This window comes from Cebus imitator, unplaced genomic scaffold (genome assembly GCF_001604975.1).
Source record: "Cebus imitator isolate Cc_AM_T3 unplaced genomic scaffold, Cebus_imitator-1.0 Scaffold295, whole genome shotgun sequence".
Lineage (NCBI taxonomy): Eukaryota > Metazoa > Chordata > Mammalia > Primates > Cebidae > Cebus > Cebus imitator.
Genome location: NW_016107610.1, coordinates 906,243 through 932,627, shown reverse-complemented (window position 1 = coordinate 932,627; position 26,385 = coordinate 906,243). Strand labels below are relative to the sequence as shown.

Genomic DNA, 26,385 nt, shown 5'->3' with positions numbered 1-26,385 from the left:
ATCGCGCCATTGCACTCCAGCCTGGGTAACAAGTGAAACTCCGTCTCAAAAAAAAAAAAAAAAAAAAGTAGAATAAACATTAAAACATAGCAGTTCTCAGAGCTTTTGGTTTTAGATGCTTTAAAATTTCAAAATGATTGAGGAGCTTAAAACCTTTTGTAAATGTGAGTTATATCTATTGCTATTTATCTCACTAGAAATTAAAACCGAGAAACATAGAAAATATCTTCATTAATCTATTTAGAAAAAATAATGGGCCCATAACATCTTCACAGAAATAACATATTTTTTGAAAACCATCCCCCACTACCAAAATTACTGATAATAGTGGAATTGCTTTCCATCTTTGCAGATTTCTTTAATGTCTGACATAATAAAAGAAGACAGCTGGATTCTTATTTCTGCATCTGTTGTGAAATGTTGTTTTAGTTAAAATACATGGAGGAAAAGAAATGTGTGTAATACAAATGTGTTAGCTGGAAGAGAAGGAATATTTTCATATCCTTTCAGATAATTGTGGATACTCTTTAATTCCACACTAAAACTAGACAAAGGTTAATTTCTCAAAGGTTAGTTGAAATGTGCAATCTGAAACTATATTAATGAAATGTTGATACTCTGTTTAATGAAATCTACTGTTTTTTCTTGCATTTTGAATGGATTTTTTTACCCATACAAGATTTTGTAACACCATACATTGGTCATTTGGAAAATATTGGCTCACTGAGTGTTGCTGACCTTCCAAATGTTGGTACATTTCATTATGCAATGTAAAAAACTACATATTTTTAAAAAAGCACCATGTATCTCATCAAAAAATTCTTTAAGTTTTGGAAAGTTATCAAGCTCACAATGTTGGATACTAGTTTTCCAAAATTCTAATTTTCACGTCAGAGCTCATTTCATCATTGGCCACAAATACTGTCAGTTGTGTCCTTGCTTGGTCAGCTCATTTAAAAAAGAGTACACACACACACACACACACACACACACACACACACATATATATACACCAAATACCCAACTTCTAATCACAATGTGGACTTTTTTGTCATTGTTTGTTGGTCATTCTTTCGAGTAAAAATCATATTCTATGAAAGAAGCAACTAGTTCACTCGCAGTTCAAATAGTCACACCCAGTTGCTTCAGCATTCAGTGGGAGTGCTTTGTGTTCCTTCCCATTGTGTCATATGGGATATTAGAAACATATGGATATTAAAAACAATCTTACTAAATCCCCCAAGGGTCAAGATCTCCCAAGGGTAGAGATTTAGCAAGATTAATACCTTTTACTACTTCATTAAGGACACTCTTTTTTTTTTTTTCTTCTCCTTTTTTGAGATGGAGTCTCGCTCTGTCACCCAGGCTGGAGTGCAATGGTGTGATCTCGGCTCACTGCAACCTCCAGCTCCTGGTTTCAAGTGATTCTCCCAAGTAACTGGGATTACAGGCACACACCACCACACTTCAGCCTCCCAAGAAACTGGGATTACAAGCACGTACGACCACACCCAGCTAATTTTTTGTATTTTTAGTAAAGACAGGGTTTCACCATGTTGGCCAGGTTGGTCTTGAACTCCTGACCTTAAATGATCCACCCACCTCGGCCTCCAGAGGTGCTGAGATTACAGGCATGAGCCGCCGCACCTGGCCATTAAGGACATTCTTAAGGGAAACTGGCATTTTTGTCTTTACTGCAAGTAAAACATAGTACTCAAGAATACAGTGATTACTGGTACATTTGCATACCACTGCCTTGGTTCACAGCAGTTTTATCAGCACTGTCTTTGCACTCTCAGTGCAAAGGTCAATACGGTTTTTAAAAAGGCAAATTAATGGTTTCATATTATTACAAAACTAGCTTTGACCTCATGGACTTCTGGGGGTCCATGGACCACCCTTTGAAGACTGCTAACTTGGTTCAATTCAATAATCCATTTTATAAATTGTAAGGAAATAGAGGCTGAGAAGGTTGAAGTGATCCGTTGACCTATGGCCATATAAGTACTGCAGTGATGTAGTGGAGCCTCGTCAGTTTAGAAAAAATATTTGTTGAATTGAGTTCATTTTAAATAGACTGACTTGATGGGATGGAATTAACATGAGTTTATCAGGCCAACACTCCTGGAGCTTATATAAAGAAGATGTTTTGACATGATACGTCCTTCTCAGATATGTTTCTGCATGCTTTAAGGATCAACCATTCAAAATAGAAGCAATTTCAAATGTCTAATAAAGGGTTTTGTTTTTAGTTTTTAAGACAATAAGATCCATTTTCCTTTCTATTTTTCCTCCAAAACTTACCCAGTTAATTTGTTCAATTTATGTTTAATTCCCTTTATATGACAGAGGTTCTCATTTTTAAATGTATTTTCTGAATCTCACAAACCTTTTCAACTGAAGTGATTCAGAAATGGATTTATGTTTCTGAAAGCCTCTATCCAATGAGAGAAGCTGTGTAGGCACAGAGTACTGGTCAGATGACAATTGAGTAAGAAATCTCAGCTAGGAAGAGAAGGTTGTGGGTAGATCAATTAGAGATGGTGTTTATAGAAAGATCAACTTTGTTATTACTTCAAGTTAAGGTAAGATTATGCAGCAGAAACCAAGATCAGATCTGTTACAGAATTCAATCTGGTGGTTCTCCAGCCCAGGGACTGATCCAGGCTAGGTACCCAGTGGCCCTACCTGACATGTAAGGTTCATGCATACTCATCTATTTCTGATCTCAATGATTTCTCACTGGACTGTTGCACTGAAACTTACAAAACAAAGGAAGCATTTGAGAATTGCTAAATCGTACAAACATATATGAAATAATTTAAGAAAACAATTTAGTGTGTTTATTTTTCATGTGTAGTCACTGATTAGACTTTTGCTTTCAACCAACTACTTCTCCTTCATCGGGATTTGACAGTGAAAATCTTGCCTTACTAATAGCCAGGTCTGCCAAGCTTCTGTTGCTCTGAGACACTTTCGCTATTTTGACTTCTGCCCACTTTTGTGTATTTCTCATGTGTGTTGCTGCAGGGTTTATATGCTCCTCGTACCATTGCTCTGTGTCATTATCTTGTACTATTCTAATCATTCAGACATTTAATAATCAAAGATGTTTGAGAACTTGCTATATAAAGTCACTGTGCTATGCAGAGAGAATGCACAGCTGTGAATAAGATTTGGTCCCTGCCCTTGAAAAGATCACAGTCTAGTGGGAAGAAATAGATATTTCATCAAATAAATATATGACCCAGAGAAGAAGAAGCCCAGAAGAGACAGAAGATAACTCTAGGAGTATTGGGGAAAACCTTACAGGGGAAATTACTTTTGATCCAGGACTCAGTGGGCAGGTCTGAATTTGCCAGAAAGGGGGAAGGGCATTTCAAATAAAGTGAACAACATATGCAAAAGCTCATGGTAATGAAAGATCATGGAATGTTCTGGAAACAGTTAAAGTTCATTATGACTGAAGCATAGAGCAAATGACATGAAGTGACAGGAAATGAAGAAGTGGCCCAGCTCATCTCATGACAAAACATACAGTATTTAGAGGGCAGAATGTTTGGGCTGTTTGCTAAGACCTATAAAGTGAGATGGGGCAGGGGAAATGGTATATAAACCACTGATCTAGGTGATTTAGAAGCAGATTCAAATTATTAAGAATAAAATAAAATAAAAGGAGAACAAGCACTCTTCCCCTCATAACAAAAGTTCTTCTTGCCTTTAGGTATATTTTCTGAATCTCTGAGTAATTATCTAACTGGTTAGGCTACACACCTGATCAACTTTCATTCTCAAAGTGGTATTTACATACAGGATTTTAGGAGTATCAGTAATTGGGAAACCATATTGAACTCATGCAGGCCCTAATTCTTAACAGCATGGTCCAAATCCAGTGTATACCACAGACTTAGCGTTAGCATGATTACCTCAATCAACTTCTTCGTACAGGAATAATGAGACCATAATCCATCGCAAAGCAGCCTTAGCCAAAGCCCAGTCACTTCCAGTGTGAAAATCCAAACTGAAAATCCACACCTGCAGTTTGTTAGGAGGGATTTGGGCAGAAAATGAGGGTTTAACATCCAGCAAATGAATAGGTTTGCTAGGTTGTCTTTTTAAAAATGTGGCAGATTGGCCGGGCGCGGTGGCTCAAGCCTGTAATCCCAGCAATTTGGGAGGCCGAGGCGGGTGGATCACAAGGTCAAGAGATCGAGACCATCCTGGTCAACATGGTGAAACCCCGTCTCTATTAAAAATACAAAAAATGAGCTGGGCATGGTGGTGCGTGCCTGTAATCCCAGCTACTCAGGAGGCTGAGGCAGGAGAATTGGCCTGAACCCAAGAGGCAGAGTTTGCGGTGAGCCGAGATCGTGCCATTGCACTCCAGCCTGGGTAACAAGAGTGAAACTCCATCCCCAAAAAAAAAAAAAAAATGTGGCAGATTAAGCATTGAGTTCACCCAGAAGTCTTTTCTCGTGTAAAGTGGAATGGGAAGACTGGATCTCTAAGCACTGTTCATCTCTAACGTTGCTGTTAACCTAAGGCAAGAGGAAACACTCCACCCTCCTGGTCTATGTAGATTTCTGCTTATAGGCAGGATTCTTGACAAAATCATCCTTGTGATCTTTGCCAGCCCAAAGCCTATAATATTTCTCTTCTTCCTCTGCAACTTACTGTAGCCCTAGGTCAGTTAAATTGTTATATCAATGTTTCCTCTTTCTAACTGTTCTACAGAATAATTTTGGATGGAACTGGGAAGATACAGATACAGAATCCTACAAGGAAAGAACAAGGCATATATGAATGTTCTGCAGCCAATCACCTTGGTTCAGATGTGGAAAGTTCTTCTGTGCTGTATGCAGGTAATGCCCACCATTGAAACCTAGAGTGCCTGGTTCTTTATTTGTTTTTAACATTAAATTCTAGAGCAGCAATTCTCATTAGCAGCTGTCAGAATCACCTGGAGTGCTTGTTAAAACACAGATTGCTGGACTCCACCCCAACGGGTTCTGGCTCAGTAGGTTTGGGATGGAGTCTGAGAATCCACATTTTCAACATTTGCCCAGATTATGCCAATGCCGCCAGTGTGAGGTCCAACCACATTGAAAACGTCTGTTCTGGAACTCACTTTCTAAAAATCAGGAAATGACATGGGGTTTAATTGGCAGTGTTGATATTAATGGACTTTGCATTTTTAAAGTTCTACCAGCCAACAAAAAAGAATAATTATCTTTTAGAGATTGCATATACCTCCCAGTGGCTAATCTGCCAATCCTAAGAAACCACCTCCGGGAAGTTGTACCTGTAAAGTAGTGTGTGTCTTCCTGGGAGGTGGACAATGTCATTTGAATATTAAAATATACTTTTATTATAAAGAAACATTTTGAGGTGCTAAAGTTGTAGGGAAAGCTACATTTGTCCAGCTCATGTTCTGGGATAAAAATAAGAGGCCAAGTGGGGTGGTTCTTGCCTGTAATCCCAGCACTTTGGGAGTCTGAGGCAGGAGGATCACTTGAGGCCAGGAGTTTGAGAACAGGCTGGATAGCAAAGCAAGATCATGTGTCTACAAATTTTTTTTTTAATCAGCCTGGAGTGGTGGTGAACACCTGTAGTCCCAGCTAACTCAGGAGGCTGAGGCAGGAAGGGCTCTTGAGCCCAGGAGGTCAAGGCTACAATGAGCTGTGATCATTCCACTGCATTAAAGCCTGGGCAACAGAGTGAGACCCTGTCTCTAAAAAAATTTTAAATTAGAAAATAAAAAAATGAAACAAGAGAGCCATCCTCTACCTCCCTTCTCTGTGGTTTCTCATATCTGTGGCTCAAATGGACTAACGTGAGTAGAGAGAGACAATATCAGGAATTCAGGAATTAGAACCCAGCATTTAATCAGTGGTGAGCTTTGCAGCAGGTACTGCACATCTACAAATTGAGGTGGTTAGACTAGTTGATGTTTTTTTAAGACAGAGACTCACTGCGTTCTCCAGGCTGGAGTGCAGTGGCATGACCTCAGCTCACTGCAACTTCCACCTCCCGGATCAAGCAATTCTTTTGCCTCAGCCTCCCGAGTAGCTGGGAGGACTACAGGCAAGAGCAACCATGCCTGGCTAATTTTTGTATTTTTAGTAGGGACGGGGTTTTCCCATGTTAGCCAGGCTGGTCTCAAACTCCTGACCTCAGGCGATCTACCCACCTCGGCCTCCCAAAGTGCTCGAATTACAGGCATAAGCCACCGCACCTGGCTGGACTAGTTGATTTTTTTTTTGAAATGGAGTCTCACTCTGTTGCCAAGACTGGAGTGCAGTTTTGCAATCTTGGCTCACTGTAACTTCAACCTCCTGGGTTCAAGCAATTCTCCTGCCTTAGCTTCCTGAGTAGCTGGGATTACAGGTGTGTGCCACCATGCCCAGCTATTTTTTTTTTTTTGTAGATTTTTTTAGTAGAGATAGGGTTTCACCATGTTGGCCACACTGCTCTCAATCGCCTGACCTCAAATGATCCTCCTGCCTCGGCTTCCCAAAGTGCTGGGATTACAGGTGCGAGCCACAGTGCCCAGCCCGGACTAGCTGATTTTAAATGGTCCTTGGATCTGTATGGCTTGAAAATTCTTCTGAGTCCCTTCCCTGGATGCCTTCCCATGGCAGGGCCTTCAGGCCTTGGTTTTCTGTGCCTTGATCCTCCTGGCTTTTTCTGTCCTGTGAGCATCAGCTCCTTTCTAGAAAGCATTAGTTCCAAGGTTATGGAACTCCTGTTGGGGAATGGGAGCCCCCCTTGCAACTGTCAAGTCTCCACTTATGCCCATCCCAGAGCAACCCACATTCCTGGTAGAGCTTTCTTGAGGTCCTCAGGGGCCAAAGGATGTGCTGTGACAACCAAAGTCCTCCCCCAGCTGAAGGGTTCCTATCCTTTTATTTCTTGATAGCTTTCCACTGCCCCAGCCACTCCAGGAGAGAAGAGAACATTTGGGCCCTCAAACACGATCCTTCGTAGATTATCTTCCCCCAGAACATGTGGTTACCTGTGCCAGTTCTTTCGTGCACTAACCATGCATAGGTGATGAAACAAGTTCAGGGAGCATGGTCTCTCCCTTTGGGAGCTTTCATAGTACTAAGCTTACCAAATGCAAGTACTAATGGTGGGGTAGGGAAACCAACCTTTGCAACAGTGGCTAAGGTAAGAGAATGCTCTATCAAATGTCTTCTCTGGTTTTTGCTTCCCTGACCGTCACATGCTATTGAGAGACCTCTGGGTAACTAGTCCCTTATCTTCATACCCACAGCCCTGCATAGTAATGGTGTCTCCCACAGGTCTGTGAGCTCCTTGAGGAAAACAGAGTGTGTTTTCCCACTTAGTACTGCCGTTGTTTAGCTCAGGGACAAAGTATGCTTCCTGAGTGAGTGAATAAATTAATCTCGTAACTAAATAGCAAAATCCAAAGAAAATAACCATTTTAAAATGGATGTTTCTTTGTGACCTTGTTTGTATTATTTTTGCATGCAAATTTTATGCATGTATTTGCTTCATATGAATTAAATGTTAACTTTGAATTTTTCTTGCAGACAGTTCTGATCCACTTGTAATAACCTCATATGGTCACATAAAGTAGGTCATCAGACATTTTCTCTCTTGAGACTTTCTGCAGTGTAGAGATGTAAATAATGTTTTAAGTAGGCTTCTTTGCAGTTAATAGTCTTTAAATAGTAATGGCTTTTCTATGTTAGATAAAAATGAGTTTATTTAAGTGAATCAGAAAAGACCTCTCTGAACCATACATTGGTAAGAGAACTGCAGTTGGAAGAGATCTTCTAGCTCAATCATTTTTTTAAATGGGATTCAAACAGAAGCCCAGAGAGGGGAGAATTGGCCCAAGCACACGTACAGCTTGTTAGAAGAGGCTCAACAAGAATCATGGCCACCTACCTGTCTCATCTTTCTCCAGGATAGCTTTGAACGAGCTCTGAACCCTGGTTATATCCTGGCAACCACATGTCAGCCTGGCTGTGACACCATATTCAGAAAATCTTTATAAGGATTAGGTACCACATTTATGTTGAAAATCTCCTTCTGCACCATTACACTTTGTGCTTATCAAAAGAGGAGATACTTCTCATCTTGTGTCCAGGTATTTCTCACTTGTAACCAGATGCAGACCACAGAGTGGGCACTTGGTAAATGTTTATGTTGTAAAAACTCACTGACTACACTTAGCCCAGTGAGGAACGACAGAACGGCTGAGGACCTTCTAACCTGTCTTCATAAGCCCTCTCCCCCAGTATCTCACATCCCTCCTTCCAGAAAAAGAGTCAGGTGGTCCCCAGCCCCAGAGTGTTTTGTCCCTGCATTCATTCATTCAAGGCTGCACTGCAGAGACATCATTCCTGCTCTGCCTGTCTTTTTTGCTTTTTTTGAGCTTCTGAATTCCTTCTTTTCCAAATAATCAAAGAGGAATTTATCCTCAATTTTAGTTATAAAACCAAAGTATCCTCGTAGTCTATATATTGTCATTTCAATACACCTTTGAATTCATCCAACCGTCTATCCATTCATCCATCTGTCCATATGTCCACTGAGCACCTCCAGGTCTGTATGTGCAAATCCCCATGGTGCACCTTGAGGGATACAGAGAGAAGCAGGACTCCACTCCCGCCCTCAACCCAACAAAGCTTACCAAATGCAACATGTTTTACCAAAGAGCAAAAGCCTGAACCTAACATAGTTTCCTGCTCCCTTTGAATTAAGAGGTACCTGTCATCTTGTCTACTGAAAGAAATATCACCAAACCGGAGCACAACCATCTGTCTGTCATGGTTGGAGGCATCGTGGAGGCAGCCCTTGGAGCAAACATGACAATCCGATGTCCTGTAAAAGGTAAGTGTGGTCATTTCCAGTGGGAGGGTGTGTGGCCATCTCAATGTTGCCAGGAGACACCAGCTGGCATTTTGGTATTCCAAACCTCAGCCTGATAGGCTTAAAAATCAGATTTTCCAGCACACTGACAGTGATCTAACTCTCAAGGGTGAGCTCATACCAGCTCATGAGACCGAAGTATAAAACAGAATGCCAAGTCACTTGTTTCCAGCATGGACTGTGACTGCCATGCACACTGGAATGTTCATATTGGCAAAACCAGAATACGCCGTCCCTGTGGGCAGATCTATAGAAGAGGCCAACTTTTAATCAGAGGGTTACTTGGTGAATACAAAGTCAGAGGAGGGGATTTGTTGGAAATTGTAAGACATGTCCTCCGGATAGACAAAAGCTACACTTGGCAAAGCTGGACTGGGGAGCTAGAATGTCCATGTCCCCTAGCCTAGGCTCTCTTTCTGTATTGTCCCTGGCTCGGCGTCAGCAGCCTATGCCTCAGTGGCTCTTTCTGCTGTGTGTACAACTGCAGACAAACCTCCTTTCTAATGTTCACATTCTTTCTTTACTAGAATTAACACTTTCAGTCTGACCTTGCCCTAACCTAGGGCCATTCTGTCTCATTAAGCCATGGATTCTTAAATCTTAATCTGGGCCCATGCATCTCTGAACTGTAGGTGAATGTTATATGCTGCACACATATTCATTTTACAGGAGTCAGGAGAGGTGGGAGTGATGGGGTTGTGTGAATAGCTTTTTATTGCTTCCCTAGAGAAACTTACGAACTCCTCCAAATTAAGACATGCTATTTTTTTGAGGAGGAGGAGGAGGGGGAGGAGTTGTGCTCTTGTTACCCAGGCTGGAGTGCAATGGCGTGATCTCAGCTCCCGCAGCCTCCGCCTCCTGGGTTCAAGCAATTCTCCTGCCTCAGCCTCCTGAGTGGCTGGGACTGCAGGAGCCCGCAATGATGCCCGCTAATTTTGTATTTTTTTTTAGTAGAGATGGGGTTTCTTCCATGTTGGTCAGGCTGGTCTCAAACTCCCAACCGCAGGTGTTCCACCTGCCTCGGCTTCCCAAAGTGCTGGGATTATAGGTGTGGGCCACCACGCCTGGCTATGAGACATACTATTTTAAGGTGACGTTGTAGATATCTGTGATTTACTCTGCATTGACTTAACTCTCTGGACAACTGTATTTCCCTAGCTTCCAAGTTCCAATTAGATACCATAGTGGCAGCCACTTAAGATGAGTCTTGCCTAGGCTGTGACCCTGATTGCCTAGGGTGACAGAGGAGCTTTTGCTGCTGCTCTGAGAAATGCAGTGAAGGTACGCGTAATGAAGAGATTCTAGGACACACTCATCCAGCTTTCAGGCGCTCCCTCCACTGTCATGACCAGTTACTTGCCATGTTTCCAAAGCTGCACCTTTGGCTCTATAAACAGTGGAAATTTGCTAACCCCCAAGATATTATTTTTCACCCCTTGGAAATCCCTGCTGTGTTTGGCCTATGCAGACTTTTGAAAAATTGCTCCAGGCTCCCAACTGACCCCGCCCACAAATATGTGAGTTTTCTGGCAAAATACACCCACCATTACAGAGAGGGCCAGCATCTTCTGGCCATAGCAAGGAGAAAAGCAGAATGGAACTCTGCAGATGCCAAGCCACAAATGTCTAAAGTTTCTACAGCCCTACACCTGCAGAGGATTCTGAAAAATAGATCTGACTTCTATTAAGAGAAACCTCAAATTTCAACAAGACTTCTAAATTTTTCACTTCCACAATAGTTTAAAATCAGACTTTCAGGGAGACGAGCCATTAAAAGGATTGGAGTGCATTATTTGCTATCGGAAGTCAGAGACTGGATTCGGTGGAAACTGCCTTTGTGTGTAAAGCCTCCAGCAAAGACCATTAAGCTCGTCTTGTTTTATTCTCAGCCAGGGCCAGTCAGACATGGGCTGTCTCTGACCCTCCCCAGCCCCATCGCTTTCTTGCCCTGTGCTGTGAAGCCATGGGTCTGCAGCACTGCTGCCTAGATGGAGCTAGCTCAGTGCTGGGAGTACTCATCTCCCTCCTCCCTCCCTCACCTTTCAGCTCTTACTAGGAATTGTCCCAGTTGGCCTTTCTTTACCTGGCAGTCTTCCCCTGTGGACTCAGACACCAGAACTCCTGATGAGTTCTTTCCTTTTAAAAATAAACCTGCCTCCAAATGTCCCACAATCATTTTGAGTTATTTGCCATTTTAAACAAATCTGTAGTGAACTTACAGTGTTTTCTTATGGGCAGAAAATTCATTTTTTTTAAGATGGTGAAGTTGATGAAGGGTCAGAAAACTCGAGTTTTACAGACAGTCTTGTCACTGGCTAGTATATCACCATAGGTGAGTCATGTGTCTTTCTTCCCTCATCTCTAAAACAGGGAATATATTAATAGAAGAAGGGACTGTGGTTATCATCCAATTCAGTTTTTCATTTTATAGATGAGTACATTAAAACATAATCTACAAAATTGAACTCTGCCTTACAACTTACATTTTTATATTGCAAATTGGGATTTCTGTATATCAGTGGCATATATAACTTTTTTATTTTTTAGTTGACTTAGAATATTTCCCATTAATTATAATGAACTTATTTTTAAGTTCGCTTCAAAGACCCCATAACACGTATTCGCAGCTTCTAGAGAAGCTCATCTTTTTATAGCTAAACATGTTTTCCTCAACCCATGTGGTACAGATGTCAATAGGGATTGTCTCTAGTCGCTCTTAGACATATTTCTGATAATGCTATTAAATAACAGAACCTTAAAGTCTGCATATTTGCCTATTTCTAAAGGTTAAAACTTCTAACTTGCAAGAGTTATTTGCCTTGCTCTTTAAAAAAAGTTTTTTTTCTGTCCGTTCGGGCGGGGGTAATTTAAAGCGCACCTTTTTTGCCACCTTCTGGTAAGAAAGAAAAGTTCCTCTGAGGAAAATGACCAGTAAATACCAATCGCTGCATGTTTTATTATTTCTCACATTAATGCATAGTAAGAGCATTACTTATACTGTAATTTTCTGTTGTGTATTATGTGTCATTTATCTTATTCCTTAAGTCCATCAGAGATGCAGCTGATGTAAGTCCCTTCTCTAAAGTGTTTTGTTGTGTGCTAAGCTCCTCTTTAGTCTCTAAGGAACTCCCTTGGCCCCCAGATGGGAATGGGTTTGAGGTAAATGGTGATTCCTGAAGAAAGAGCACTGGCAAAGCCATCAATGGCCCAGCCCCAAGTGTAGAAAATTTCTTAAACACGAGGTACACTGGACAACTGCTTCTTAGAGCAAGCTCAATTGCCTGGAAAGATTAGAGATGCTTCTAAACCAAAGCGAAGCTAAAGAATAAAAACATCTTTTAATGGTATTAAGGGACCTTGGTGTACATCTCCTTTAGGAGGAAAAGTTCTACAACTGTACCTGACATCCCACCAGACAGCTGGGTATATGTAGGTTATACAAAAGACTCATTAACAATAAATGCAGAAGCAAATAAATGAAGTTTAAGACATTCCCAAACAAATCCAGTCATGTGGATAACTAAGGAGAGTTTTTCCCAGGAATGCAAATATTTTTTAACACTTAAAAATATCTACTTTAAACAGATCATCACAGGTTGACTCTTCTCTGGAAGGTATATTTTTTGTTTCTGTTTTTCTTTTTGTTTTTGAGATGGGGTCTTGCTCTGTTACCCAGGTTGGAGGGTAGTGGTGTGATCTTGGCTCACTGCAATTTCTACCTCCCAGGTTCAAGCTATTCTCCCACCTCAGCCTCTGGATAGCTGGGATTACAGGTGCTAGCCACCATGCCTGGCTAATTTTTTTTTTTTTTTTTTTTTTTTTTTTTTTTTTTAGTAGAGACAGGATTTTACCATGTTGCCCAAGCTGGTCCCGAATTCCTGACCTCAAATGATCCACCCAACTCAGCCTCCCAAAGTGTTGGGATTACAGGCATGAGCCACAGCATCCAGCCCTGGAAGGCGTTTTTGTTAGTATATTTAGTAGTTGTCAACATATGTGGAAGGAAGAAAGCAAGCAGAATTAGACAGAGGGCAAAGGAGAAGGAGAACTGCGATGCAGGCCCACAGAGCCTGGCCAAGCCCAGGGGAGCCTTGAAACATATGTGACTCATCAGAGTTGCCCCAGGGTGACCCACAGTGGCCAGGCCTTCATGCCCTGCCTTCTGCAGTTACTTGTTATGGGCATCTCTGGAAGGGGAGAGGTCCTGGGTGAGCAGAGACTACCAGAAGCCAGGACACTGAGTTCCTCCTTAAAGGTTGATTTGGGTGGAGAATCTCCATCTCTACCACACAGATTTAAGGAGATAAAATTTAGGATCATCTTCATAGATGTAGACAAAGCATCTGATAAACTTTGACACAAAAATGATGTGAAAACCTCTTGGAAAACCAGTAATAGAAGGGATCATCCCTACCCTGATTTGCTTGTCAAAAACCTATTGTAAGCATCATACTCACTTTAATGGTGAGACAAACAGTCCCATTAAAATCAGGAAAAAACATATGATGCCCTTTTTCACTACGTCTATTCAACACTGCTTTAGCACTAGCCAGTGCAATAAGATAAAATAACTAGAAAAATTTGAACTAGAAAAGTAGAAACAAAGAGAAATTTTTCTGATTATAATTTATAACCAGAAAAATTATGGAAAACTAGAAATAAAACAAACTAGAAAAAAATAGAAAAATTTCTTCTTCTTCATAGACAATTTAATTATCCTCATTGAAAAGGGAAGAAAATGTACAAAGTTTTGGATCTCTACATTCAGGATAATTTCAATTTTTTTTTAAAAAAACAATCCTGTAGGATTTCTAGAACTTAACAAATTGATCCTATAATTAATATGAAAGAGCGCATGGCTAAGAATAGCCCAAACATTTTTTAAGAATAACAAAGTGGGTGAGATTTGCTCTATCAAATATAAAGACTTAGCATAAGGCTTGAGGGCTTACAGCAATGTAAGAGGGACAGACAAATAAATGGAATACGGAGCCCACGGCAGATTCAAGCATATAGTATCTGGAAACTAGAATTTAATTGCAGTACAATTAAAAACCAGTAAAAGACAGACTATTAATAAATTGTTATAGGATAATTGGTTATAAATAGGAAAAAAACTCAACCAAAAATAAATTCTGACTTAAATGCCGAAAATATGAAAATATAAAAACATTAATAATATATATCTTTGTGACTTTGGAATGGAAAAGATACAAAAAGTACAAGTCGTAAAGCAAAATAACTATTATATAGTGAGGATGAGATTGCACAACTCTGTGAATATATTAGAACTACAGAGTTATACTTTTAAAGGGTGAATTTTTTGATATGTGAATTGTATTTCAATAAGCTGTTATAAAAAATATTGATACATTTTACTGTTAAAATATAAAAGCTCTGATTCCTGAAAGACATTGTCAACAAATTTAAAAGTCAAACCACATTTCTGGCATAAAATATTTGTTATACAGTACCAGAATATAGAAATAGCTTCTATGAATCAATACAAATAACAAACCACCCAATATAAAAATGAGCAAAAGATATGAACAGACAGTTGTCAGAAAGTGAAACTCTAATGTGAAGCCAATAAGCATTTGAAAATGTTCTCATTTCCTCACTAGTAAGGAAAATGTCCTCACTGGTAAGGACATTAAAATAGAAGTGAGATTCCATTTCATATCTATTAAATGGGCAAAACTTAAAGAATTTGACACTACCAAGGGTTGGCAAGAACATGGAGAAATAGGACATCATGCACTGCTGGTCACAGTGTTTATTTAAAGAGCCAATTTAGAGAACAATTTTGTAAAATCTGATCAAGTCAAAGATGCTCAAAACCAGAAATTTCACTTGTGGATGTAGCCCCCTTTTTTTGCAGAGACAGTTTCAAGAGTGCATTGTAGCATTATTTGTAATAGCAGACAGAGAGAAGGATTCATACCAATATCAGGATTGTTGGTACTCCAGGGAGAGAAAAGAAGAAAAGTTTGGGAATAGAACTTTAGCTCTAGCTGTAATGCTTTATTGCTTAAATAAGGTCTGAAGCAGCTGGGTGCAGTGGCTCACGCCTGTAATCCCAGAAGTTTGGGAGGCCGAGGCAGGTGGATCACCTGAGGTCAGGAGTTCAAGACCAGCCTGGCCAACATGATGAAACTTGGTCTCTACTAAAAATACAAAAAATTAACTGGGCATGTTGGCACAGGCCTGTAGTCCCAGCTACTCAGGAGGCTGAGAAAGAATCACTTGAACCTGGGAGGCAGAAGTTGCAGTGAGCTGAAATCATGCCATTGTACTCCAGCCTAGGCAACAAGAGCAAGACTCTGTCTCAAAAAAAAAAAAAAAAGTCTGAAGCAAATATCCAAACTATTAATGCCCATTAATTTCGGAGGATGGACTTTTTTTTGACTTTTGGTTATCAGTTATATTGGTGGGTTTTGTTTGTTTGTTTGTTGTTGTTGTTTCCTCCTAGCCTTGTTTCCTGTAAGACCTTGGACCTATCACATAGTTTCCTTGCTCCTTGGTTTTCTGTTACAGAACGAGGAATTTTGATGGGATGACCAGGGAGACTATTTTCAGTCCTGAGCAGGAATCTGGGATGAAACAAAAGTAAATGCAGAAGAAGTGCTGGAACTAAGATACCTGGCCAGTCAGGACTTAGGACTGAGTCCCAAGAGACCTCACCTAATACTGGGAGGGAATCTAGGGGGAAAAGAACTCTCAAAACAGGTAGACACAATGTCCTTTACAAAGGAGTTCCTTGGAGCTGCAATAGCAGCCCATGAAAAACCCAGTTACCCATATGATGACTTGAAAACTATAGTTGTAGTAAAAAAGAAAGGAACCAAATAGGCCAGGCACAGTGGCTGGCACCTGTAATCCCAGCACTTTGGAAGACCAATGTAGGCAGATCACTTGAGGTTAGGGGTTCGAGACCAGCCTGCTAACATGGCAAAACTGTGTCTCCACTAAAAATACAAAAATTAGCCAGGCATGGTGGCACACATATATAATCCCAGCTACTTGGGAGGCTGGGGTACAAGAATTGCTTTAACCTGGGAGGTGGAGGTTGCAGTGAGCCAAGATGGTACCACTGCACTCCAGCCTGGGCAACAGAGCAAGACTCCATTTCAAAAAAAAAAGAAAAATAGAAAGAAAGGAACCAAATAATGTAAGCATCTGTTAAAAAATGAAACCAGAATTTGATAAATTTGAAAAAGTCTCTTACTTATGTAAAAGCTAATGTTTAAGGCAAAACAAGTTCACTGGGGGAAAGTAAGTCGAGAGGGTACTTTGAGGGGATTTGAACAGCCTTAGGTCTTGTTCATGTCCTCACGGCCTCGGAACGCACAGCTCTTTCTAGATGTCCGGATGCCAGCCAATGCCCTGTGTTTACCCGCCTTGATCAGGCCCCTTCTCGCGTCCAAAAAGGGATGAAGAATAAACAGGGAAAGAGATTTTCCCTGAGATAACTAGGTAAGCTCTTACTGAAATAAAAACTTGAGAATTAAATATGGAAGGACCTTAGGAATCCATGAGTCCAGCCCTGTTTTGCACCAAGGTCCCCAGAGAAGACGCTTGACCAAAGTGACAGGCCTAGTCGATGGCAGGGCCGAGCTCTGAACCCAGGTACTTCCTTGAGTCTGGTGCCCTTTCTGTTCTGAATACTGCTTTTGTGTGTTTTCTTGTCTCATAAAAAGCAACACATCTCACTGTAAAATATTTGGAAAGCAAAGCAAAGTATCATGAGGCAAAAAAATTCCCATAATTCTGTCAAAGACACAACCATTATTTCTATTTTGTTATATCCCTATAACCCTTTCTCTATATCTAAGTTATGGAATTTTCTCATGTTATTAAAAAATCATAAATACCATTTGATGGCTGCACCCAGTGTATCACTGGGTGAATGTAGCATAATTAAACCATTTTCTTGTTTTTGGAAACTTATGCTATTTGTACTTCTTTACTGTTACATACAGCAATGTAAGAAACCTTATGCATATAATTTTTTGTGTCATTTGGATTTTTTTTTTAAAGCAACAGGATTAGAATTTTTAGGTCACAGGACATTCAACATTTTTGTAACTACATAGGACATTACAACTAAAATATCTAGAGCTCTAAATACATTATTGCCAAATTGCCAGCTAGAAAGTCTGAACCTACCAGTGGGGTAGTTTTAAACCCTACCCGCCTCCGTCATTGTTTTGCTACTCACTGATAGAAGAGAATGAGAAAAGGTAGGGAGAAGTTACAGTTTCCTAATTAGTCCCACACAGTGCATGCACAGATGATAGCACGTGTACATCTCGCCGGGTCAAAGCAGAGCACTTGGTGTTCCAGGAGATATGTGGAGGCACGGAGAGCCTTTCCTATCTATGGGAGGATGATCAGTTTCAGAAGAAACATACCACCACATAAAAGTAAACAGATTTTCTTAATCAGGGGATTTTTTTTTAAGGATAAAATGCGATAGAATGTATCTAAGAATTTCATAGATGTCTAGGAAAATTATTAACTTTCTTTACTGGGTTTAATAATTACCCTTTCAGGGGAGGATCTTGAGAAAATATTTGTGGTGCAGCAGGATTATGTGGTTGAATTCCTAAACATGGTCTCATTGCTCTGACAATTATTTTCCCCTATCAACTGCTAGTTTATATTATATAGGGCAGAATTTAGTGGTAGTGATTCTCAAATGTCTTTAAGTCATAAATCCCTTTGGCCAAAAAAAAAAAAAAAAAAAAGAACCATCTCTCCAGAAAAATATGTTTACCCACAAATTTTTACTTATACTTTTCAGAAGACTTGAAAATAAATCTAAGATTATCTGCTTGCTCTTGTTTTATGAGCTGGACATTTTGGTGCTTTTGATGATATTCTACATCAAAGGGAATTTATTTTCCCTGATCTGTGGTTTCTGAAATATATCCTCTTGTCTATACTGTTTATCTCTTTTTAAAACTCTATGCAATCTTTGAAATAGCTAAAATTGTCATCTTACAAAGTATATTTAAAATGTCTTTCCCTACTCAAAAAGGCTCCCCCACCCCTTTTTTTCCTACCTCTATGATTCAGAAATGTTCCTACTATCCTCCTCTCTTAACCCTATATTCAGTCAATCATAGATGGTTGGAAATTCCATCCATCTTTTTGTCCATCCAACAAGGATTCACTAAGCATCTACTAAGTCCAGCCTAGTTCCTTAGCATTCAGAGATGACTACGATGTGGTTTCTGCAGCTGTATAGACAAAGGAATTATGATATCATACATGCAAAAATAGAAGTGTTTGTAAAGTGTATAGAACACCTTAAGAAGAGTCACTAATTAAGGCTTCTAACTAAAGAGTCAGAAAAGGTTTATAAAAAAGATGAATTGCAACCAGCCCACTTGTAATGAAAAGGAAGAGCATGTTAATCAAGACAGCATATATGCCAAAGCATAGAAACATGAAAGCACCTTGCTTACTTGCAACATCATAAGCAGATCTGTGTGACTTAAAGCAGAGGATGTGAAGGGGAGTGGGCAGAGGTGGGTTTGGAAATATAAGTGTGGAACAGAATGTGAAGGCCTTTAATATCATGGTGAAACCGATGGACTTCATTTTAGTGACAGAGAGGAGACAAGAAAGCTTTTAAGCAGGGTAATGGCGTGAACCCATCTGTATTTCAATATGGATGAAAAATTCGAGGAGAAAGAAGCTTCAGAAAGCCATAAATTGAATTCAACTAAATTGTGTTAGTGGTCATTGATTGGATTGTTGGACCTAAAGTCTGCCAGTCACTCAAGATATTAAACTAACATTCTTTGTATCTGATTTATCTAGGAGTAAGCAGTCATATCTGGCATTTAGCAATGGATGTGTCATTAATTGAGAGTGTGGGACACAGGTGTCCTAAGGCTAGGGCTAGAGTGTTGGCAGGTGGAGTCACGCATGGAGGGCAGCCATACTGCAAAGAGCTGAGGAGTATGGGCCAACAGGCGGCATGTCAGTAAAGAACATGTTGGAAACCCATCAAAGCTCATCATCAAAAATAACAATAACTTGAGCACCTAATGTGTGTTGGCTTCCACAGCCTACGAAGTGGATATTGGAAGCAGACTCAGATACACAGTTATTTGTCCTTGTTTATATACCTAATGAGTGTGTATGCCAAGATTTAAACACAATTCTGTGTGACTGCAAAGGAGCTAGACAGAGAATGAAACTCTGTCTGAGACAGCAGAATATGAACCACATAGGAGGTCTGACCGGAGAGAAGACTGTCAAAGCGAGGCAGACCCTAGGAAGTGCTGCAGCCTGGTGACAGGTGTCAGAGGCTTAGGAGTGGGCAACAGGCGCAACCACCAGGGCCCAACCTCACCTGGAGGACTGCCCCATGGTATGAGACCCAGAGAGAGTACACTGGGAGCCTGGCCCCTTGCCAGGCCACAGGATGCCAGCCAGTATCAGGCCGAAGGTTGGTCTGTTGTACTCAGCCAGGCCCCAGGCTGATGGAAGCCTCACAAGCTTGACACATCCTATTACCATCACTGCAGCAGTAGGAAAGAACGTCGCAAATTGTGCACTGTCTGGTAGTGACTATGGAATCCCTCACCTCACCCTATTTTTTTTTGTTTTATTGTTATTGCATTTTAGGTTTTGACGTACATGTGAAGAACATGCAAGATTGTTGCATAGGTACACACGTGGCAGTGTGATTTGCTGCCTTCTTCCCCTTCACCTATATCTGGCATTTCTCCCCCTGCTATCTCTCCCCAACTCCCCACCCCCCGCTGTTCCTCCCCTATTTCCCTCAAACAGACCCCACTGTGTAGTGCTCCCCTCCCTGTGTCCATGTGTTCTCATTGTTCAACACCCACCTATGAGTGAGAACATGCAGTGTTTGATTTTCTGCTCTTGTGTCAGTTTGCTGAGAATGATGGTTTCCAGGTTCATCCATGTCCCTACAAAGGACATGAACTCATCATTTTTGATGGCTGCATAATATTCCATGGTGTATATGTGCTACATTTTCCCTGTCAAGTCTATCATCGATGGGCCTTTGGGTTGGTTCCAGGTCTTTGCTATTGTAAACAGTCCTGCAATGAACATTCGTGTGCATGTGTCCTTATAGTAGAACGATTTATAATCCTTTGGATATATATGGAATTTCTATTTCTAGGTCCTTGAGGAATCGCCACACTGTGTTCCACAATGATTGAACTAATTTACACTCCCACCAACAGTGTAAAAGTGTTCCTATTTCTCCACATCCTCTCCAGCATCTGTTGTCTCCAGATTTTTTAATGATCGCCATTCTAACTGGCGTGAGATGGTATCTCAATGTTGTTTTGATTTGCATTTCTCTGATGACCAGTAATGATGAGCATTTTTTCATATGTTTGTTGTCCTCATGTATGTCTTCTTTTGTAAAGTATTTGTTCATATCCTTTGCCCACTTTTGAATGGGCTTGTTTGTTTTTTTCTTGTAAATCTGTTTTATTTCTTTGTAAATTCTGGATATCAGCCCTTTATCAGATGGGTAAACTACAGAACTTTTTTCCCATTCTGTTGGTTGCCGATTCACTCTAATGATTGTTTCTTTTGCTGTGCAGAAGCTGTGGAGTTTGATTAGGTCCCATTTGTCTATTTTGGCTTTTGTTGCCAATGCTTTTGATGTTTTGGTCATGAAGTCCTTGCCTACGCCTATGTCCTGAATGGTTTTGCCTAGATTTTCTTCTAGGGTTTTTATGGTGTTAGGTCTTATGTTTAAGTCTTTAATCCATCTGGAGTTAATTTTAGTGTAAGGTGTCAGGAAGGGGTCCAGTTTCTGCTTTCTGCACATGGCTAGCCAGTTTTCCCAACACCATTTATTAAACAGGGAATCCTTTCCCCATTGCTTGTTTTTGTCAGACTTGTCAACGATCGGATGGTTGTAGATATGTTGTGTTGCCTCCAAGGCCTCTGTTCTGTTCCATTGGTCTATATCTCTGTTTTGGTACCAGTACCATGCTGTTTTGATTACTGTAGCCTTGTAGTATAGTTTGAAGTCTGGTAGTGTGATGCCTCGAGCTTTGTTTTTTTGCTTAGAATTGACTTGGCTATGTGGGCTCCCTTTTGGTTCCACATGAAGTTTAAGATGTTTTTTCCCAGTTCTGTGAAGAAGGTTATTGGTACCTTGATGGGGATAGCGTTGAATCTGTAAATTACTTTGGGCAGTATGGCCATTTTCACAATATTGATTCTTCCTAACCATGAGCATGGAATGTTTCTCCATCTGTTTGTGTCCTCTCTTAATTTCATTGAGCAGTGGTTTGTAGTTCTCCTTGAAGAGGTCCTTTATGTTACTTGTTAATTATATTCCTAGGTATTTTATTCTCTTCGTAGCAATTGTGAATGGCAGTTCGTTCTTGATTTGGCTCTCTTTAAGTCTGTTATTGGTGTATAGGAATGCTTGTGATTTTTGCACATTGATTTTATATCCTGAGACTTTGTTGAAGTTGCTTATCAGTTTCAGGAGATTTTGGGCTGAGACCATGGGGTCTTCTAGATATACAATCATATTGTCTGCAAATAGAGACAATTTGACTTCCTCCTTTCCTGTTTGAATAGCCTTTATTTCTGTTTCTTGCCTGATTGCTCTGGCTAGAACTTCGAGTACTATATTGAATAGGAGTGGTGAGGGGGCATCCTTGTCTAGTGCCAGATTTCAAAGGGAATGCTTCCAGTTTTTGCCCATTCAGTATGATATTGGCTGGTGGTTTGTCGTAAATAGCTTTTATTATTTTGAGATATGTTCCGTCAATACCTAGTTTATTGAGGGTTTTTAGCATAAAGGGCTGTTGAATTTTGTCAAAGACCTTCTCAGCATCAATTGAGATAATCATGTGGTTTTTGTCTTTGGTTCTGTTTATGTGGTGAATTAGGTTTATAGACTTGCGTATGTTGAACCAGCCTTGCATCCCCGGGATGAAACCTACTTGATCATGGTGGATAAGCTTTTTGATGTGCTGTTGCAATCGGCTTGCCAGTATTTTATTGAAGATTTTTGCATCTATGTTCATCATGGATGTTGGCCTGCAGTTTTCTTTTCTTGTTGAGTCTCTGCCAGGTTTTGGTATCAGGATGATGTTGGTCTCATAAAATGATTTGGGAAGGATTCCTTCTTGTTGGATTATTTGGAATAGTTTCAGAAGGAATGGTACCAGCTCCTCTTTGTATGTCTGGTAGAACTCGGCTGTGAACCCGTCTGGACCTGGGCTTTTTTTGGGTGCTAGGCTCTTAATTGCTGCCTCAACTTCAGACTTTGTTATTGGTCTATTCAAGGTTTCAACTTCTTCCTGGTTTAGGCTTGGGAGGAGGCAAGTGTCCAGGAATTTATCTATTTCTTCCAGGTTTACTAGTTTATGAGCATAGAGTTGTTTGTAATAATCTCTGATGATGGTTTGAATTTCTGTGGAATCTGTGGTGATATCCCCTTTACCGTTTTTTATTGCATCATTTTGGTTATTCTCTCTTTTCTTTTTTATTAATCTGGCTAGTGGTCTATTTTGTTGATCTTTTCAAAAAACCAGCTCCTGGATTTATTGATTTCTTGAAGGGTTTTTTGTGTCTCTATCTCCTTCAGTTCTGCTCTTATCTTAGTTATTTCTTGTCTTCTGCTAGATTTTGAGTTTTTTTGATCTTGCTCCTCTAGCTCTTTCAATTTTGATAATATGGTGTCAATTTTAGATCTCTCCTTGCTTCTCATATGTGCACTTATTGCTATATATTTTCCTCTAGAGATGGCTTTAAGTGTGTCCCAGAGATTCTGGTATGTTGTGTCTTCATTCTCTTTGGTTTCAAAGAACATCTTTATTTCTGCCTTCATTTCATTGTCTATCCAGTCAACATTCAAGAGCAAATTGTTCAGTTTCCATGAAACTGTGCGGTTCTGAGTTAGTTTTTGAATTCTGAGTTCTAACTTGATTGCACTGTGGTCTGAGAGACTGTTTGTTATGATTTCTGTTATTTTGCATTTCCTGAGGAGTTATTTACTTCCAATTATGTGGTCAATTTTAGAGTAGGTGTGATGTGGTGCTGAGAAGAATGTATATTCTGTGGATTTGGGGTGGAGAGTTCTGTAAATGTCTACAGCTAGTGCTCGACTTACGACCACAATTGGTTCCGGCAGACCGGTCGTAACACAATTTTAGTTGTAAGTTGAGTAGGCTATATGTACAGTACTGTGAAATGATGTTATAAAAATCTTTAAGTCATATTTTATCATAATTTTCTTTCATTATTGTTATATATCATAATTTTCTTTGTTCATTTTATGCCATTTGTATCATCTCTACACCATTTTGTTTCTTATTTTTACATTTGTCAGGTTTAAGTAAAACACTGCATTACCAGTACAACTGGTTTAATATTTGTAAAACATGCAAAATTACAAAATACAGGTGCATACAAAAATACAATATACAGGTGTAAAAAATACCATAGGAAACATTTTCCTAATTGCAAAACATATCAAAATATATAAACATGTACGAAGCATTTTATTGGCTGCTGGTGCTTGGCTGCGGATCATTGATGTCGTCATCTAAGGCAGCAGTTGGGGCTACCTGAGTTGGTTTTTTCATAAACATGGTGAGCTTTGTCTGAATTGTATGTTTCTTTTTTTCTTCATAAATTTCATGATACGGATGAAACGCATCATGTGCCATCCATTCAGTCCTTGCAAATCGTTCGATGTTTGGGTCCATTGCTTCGAAATATATAAGAAGTTTATTCAGTAAAGATAAACCGTCTGATAATCCCTTAGTGGTGAACTTTCTTTCTGGCTCCTCCTCTTCTCTCTCTGCTTCTCTTCTGTCTTCTTCCGCCACTCTTTCTTCTTCCAGTTCGATTAGCTCTTCATTTGTAAGTTCTCCAGATTCTTTGTCTAGCAACTCTTCGACATCTTCCATTTCACACTCCAAAGAAAGGCCTTTAGCGAGTTTTACTATTTTTTCCCGAATCGTTTCAAGTTCATGTTCACTGTCAAATCTGTCAAACTCATTAACATAGTGCTTAACACAATTTTTCCAGATGCCATTCATGCACTTTGTCATCACAGCCTCCCAGGCGATAGCAATATTCTTGATACACATCAAAATGTTGTAGTGTTTCCAAAAATCTACAGCGGAGCAGTCGTGTCTAGCGATTGTGGTCGTAAAGTCGAATGGTCATAAGTTGCATAGGTCGTAAGTCGATCAATACCTGTATTAGGTTTGCTTGGTCCAGGTCTGAGTTCAAGTCCTGGATATCCTTGTTAATTTTCTGTCTGGTTGATCTGTCTAATATTGACAATGGGGTGTTAAAGTCTCCCACTATTATCGTGTGGGAGCCTAAGTCTCTTTGTAAGTCATTAAGAACTTGCCTTATGTATCTGGGTGCTCCTGTATTGGGTGTGAATATATTTAGGATCATTAGCTCTTCTTGTTGCATTGATCATTTTACCATTATGTAATGTCCTTCTTTGTCTCTTTTGATCATTGTTGCTTTAAAGTCTATTTTATCAGAGATGAGAATTGCAACTCCTGCTTTTTTATGCTCTCCATTTGCTTGGTAAATCTTCCTCCATCCCTTTATTTTGAGCCTTTGTGTATCCTTGCATGTGAGATGGATTTCCTGGATACAGCACACCAATGGGTTTTGGCTTTTTATCCAATTTGCCAGTCTGTGTCTTTTGATTGGGGCATTTAGTCCATTTACATTTAGGGTTAATATTGTTATGTGTGAATTTGATACTGCCATTTTGGCGCTAGCTGGATGTTTTGCCCGTTAGTTGATGCGGATTCTTCATTGTGTTGATGCTCTTTACCATTTGGTATGTTTTTGGAGTGGCTGGTACTGGTTGTTCCTTTCTATGTGTAGAGCCTCTTTCAGGAGCCCTTGTAAAGCAGGCCTGGTGGTGACGAAATCTCTGAGTACTTGCTTGTTCACAAAGGATTTTATTTTTCCTTCACTTATGAAGCTTAGTTTGGCTCAATATGAGATTCTGGTTGAAAGTTCTTTTCTTTAAGGTTATCAAATATTGGCCCCCACTCTCTTCTGGCTTGTAGGGTTTCTGCTGATAGATCTGCTGCAAGTCTGATGGGCTTCCCTTTGTGGGTAACGCCACCTTTCTCTCTGGCTGCCCTTAGCATTTTCTCCTTCATTTCAACCCTGGTGAATCTGACGATTATGTGCCTTGAGGTTGCTCTTCGTGAGGAATATCTTTATGGTGTTCTCTGTATTTCCTGGACTTGAATATTGGCCTGCCTTGCTAGGTTGGGGAAGTTTTCCTGCATAATATCCTGAAGAGTATTTTCCAGCTTGGATTCATTCTCTTCGTTGCATTCAGGTACACCTATCTAACGTAGATTAGGTCTTTTCACATAGTCCCACATTTCTTGGAGACTTTGTTCATCCCTTTTTCCCCTTTTTCCTCTAATCATGCCTTCTCATTTTATTTCATTGAGTTGATCTTTGACAATTCAGCTATTGAAACTTGTGCATGCTTCGCCAAGTTCTCATGTTGTGTTTTTCAGCTCCATCAATTCACTTATATTCCTTTCTAAGTTGTCCATTCTCGTTAGCAATTTCGTCAAATCTTTTTTCAAGGTTCTTAGTTTCTTTGCATTGGGTTAGAACATGTTCTTTTAGCTCACAGAAGTTTCTTACTACCCACCTTCTGAAGCCTGATTCAGTCATTTCATCACACTCATTCTCCATCCAGCCTTGTTCCCTTGCTGGTGAGGAGTTGTGATCCCCTATAGGAGGAGAGGTGTTCTGGTTTCGGGTGTTTTCATCCTTTTTGCACTGGTTTCTTCCCTTCTTTGTGGATTTATCCACCTTTCGTCTTTGTAGTTGCTGAGTTTTAGATTGGGTCTCTGAGTTGATGTTCTGTTTGTTGATGATGAAGTTATTTCTGTTTCTTAGTTTTCCTTCTAACAGTCTGGCCCCTCTGCTGTAGGACTGCTGAGGTCCACTCTAGGACCTGCTTGCCTGGGGAACACCTGCAGCAGCTGCAGAACAGTAATGGTTGCTACCAGTTTCTTTTTCTGCTATCTTTGTCCCAGAAGGATACCTGCCAAATGTGAGTCTGATCTCTCCTTTATGAGGTGACTCTTTGGATATACAGGGGTCAGAGAGCTGCTTGAGGAGACATCCTGTCCTTTATAGGAACTCAAGTGCTGAGCTGTGAGCTCCATTGTTTATTCAGAGCTGCTGGGCAGGTACGTTTAGGTCTGCTGCAGCAGAACTCATAAACCGCCTTTTGTTTCCAGGTGCTCTGTCCCAGGGAGTTAGGGCTTTATTTATGAGTTTCCGTTGTGCTGCTGCCTTTTTTTCAGGGCTGCTCTGCCCAGCAAGGAGGCAGCCTAGTCACCGTCTGCCTGCAGAGGCTTTGCTGAGTTGCTGTGGGCTCCGCCCATTTGCCATGTGAACTTCCCTGCAGTCCTGTTTATATGGGTGTAGTTAGAA

The 26,385-nt window shown here is 40.3% G+C and overlaps 1 protein-coding gene across 5 annotated transcripts in view; it reads left to right on the top strand.

Moving 5' to 3' along the window:
* Nucleotides 1-26,385, top strand: part of ADAMTSL3 (ADAMTS like 3) — a 363,845-nt gene that overhangs the window by 303,415 nt on the left and 34,045 nt on the right. For all 5 annotated transcript variants that reach the window (XM_017502246.2, XM_017502245.2, XM_017502242.2 and 2 more), the window contains exons 22-23: nucleotides 4,735-4,862; nucleotides 8,737-8,865. In XM_017502246.2, coding sequence (XP_017357735.1) covers nucleotides 4,735-4,862; nucleotides 8,737-8,865 — 257 coding nt within the window. The remainder of the gene's footprint in view (nucleotides 1-4,734; nucleotides 4,863-8,736; nucleotides 8,866-26,385) is intronic.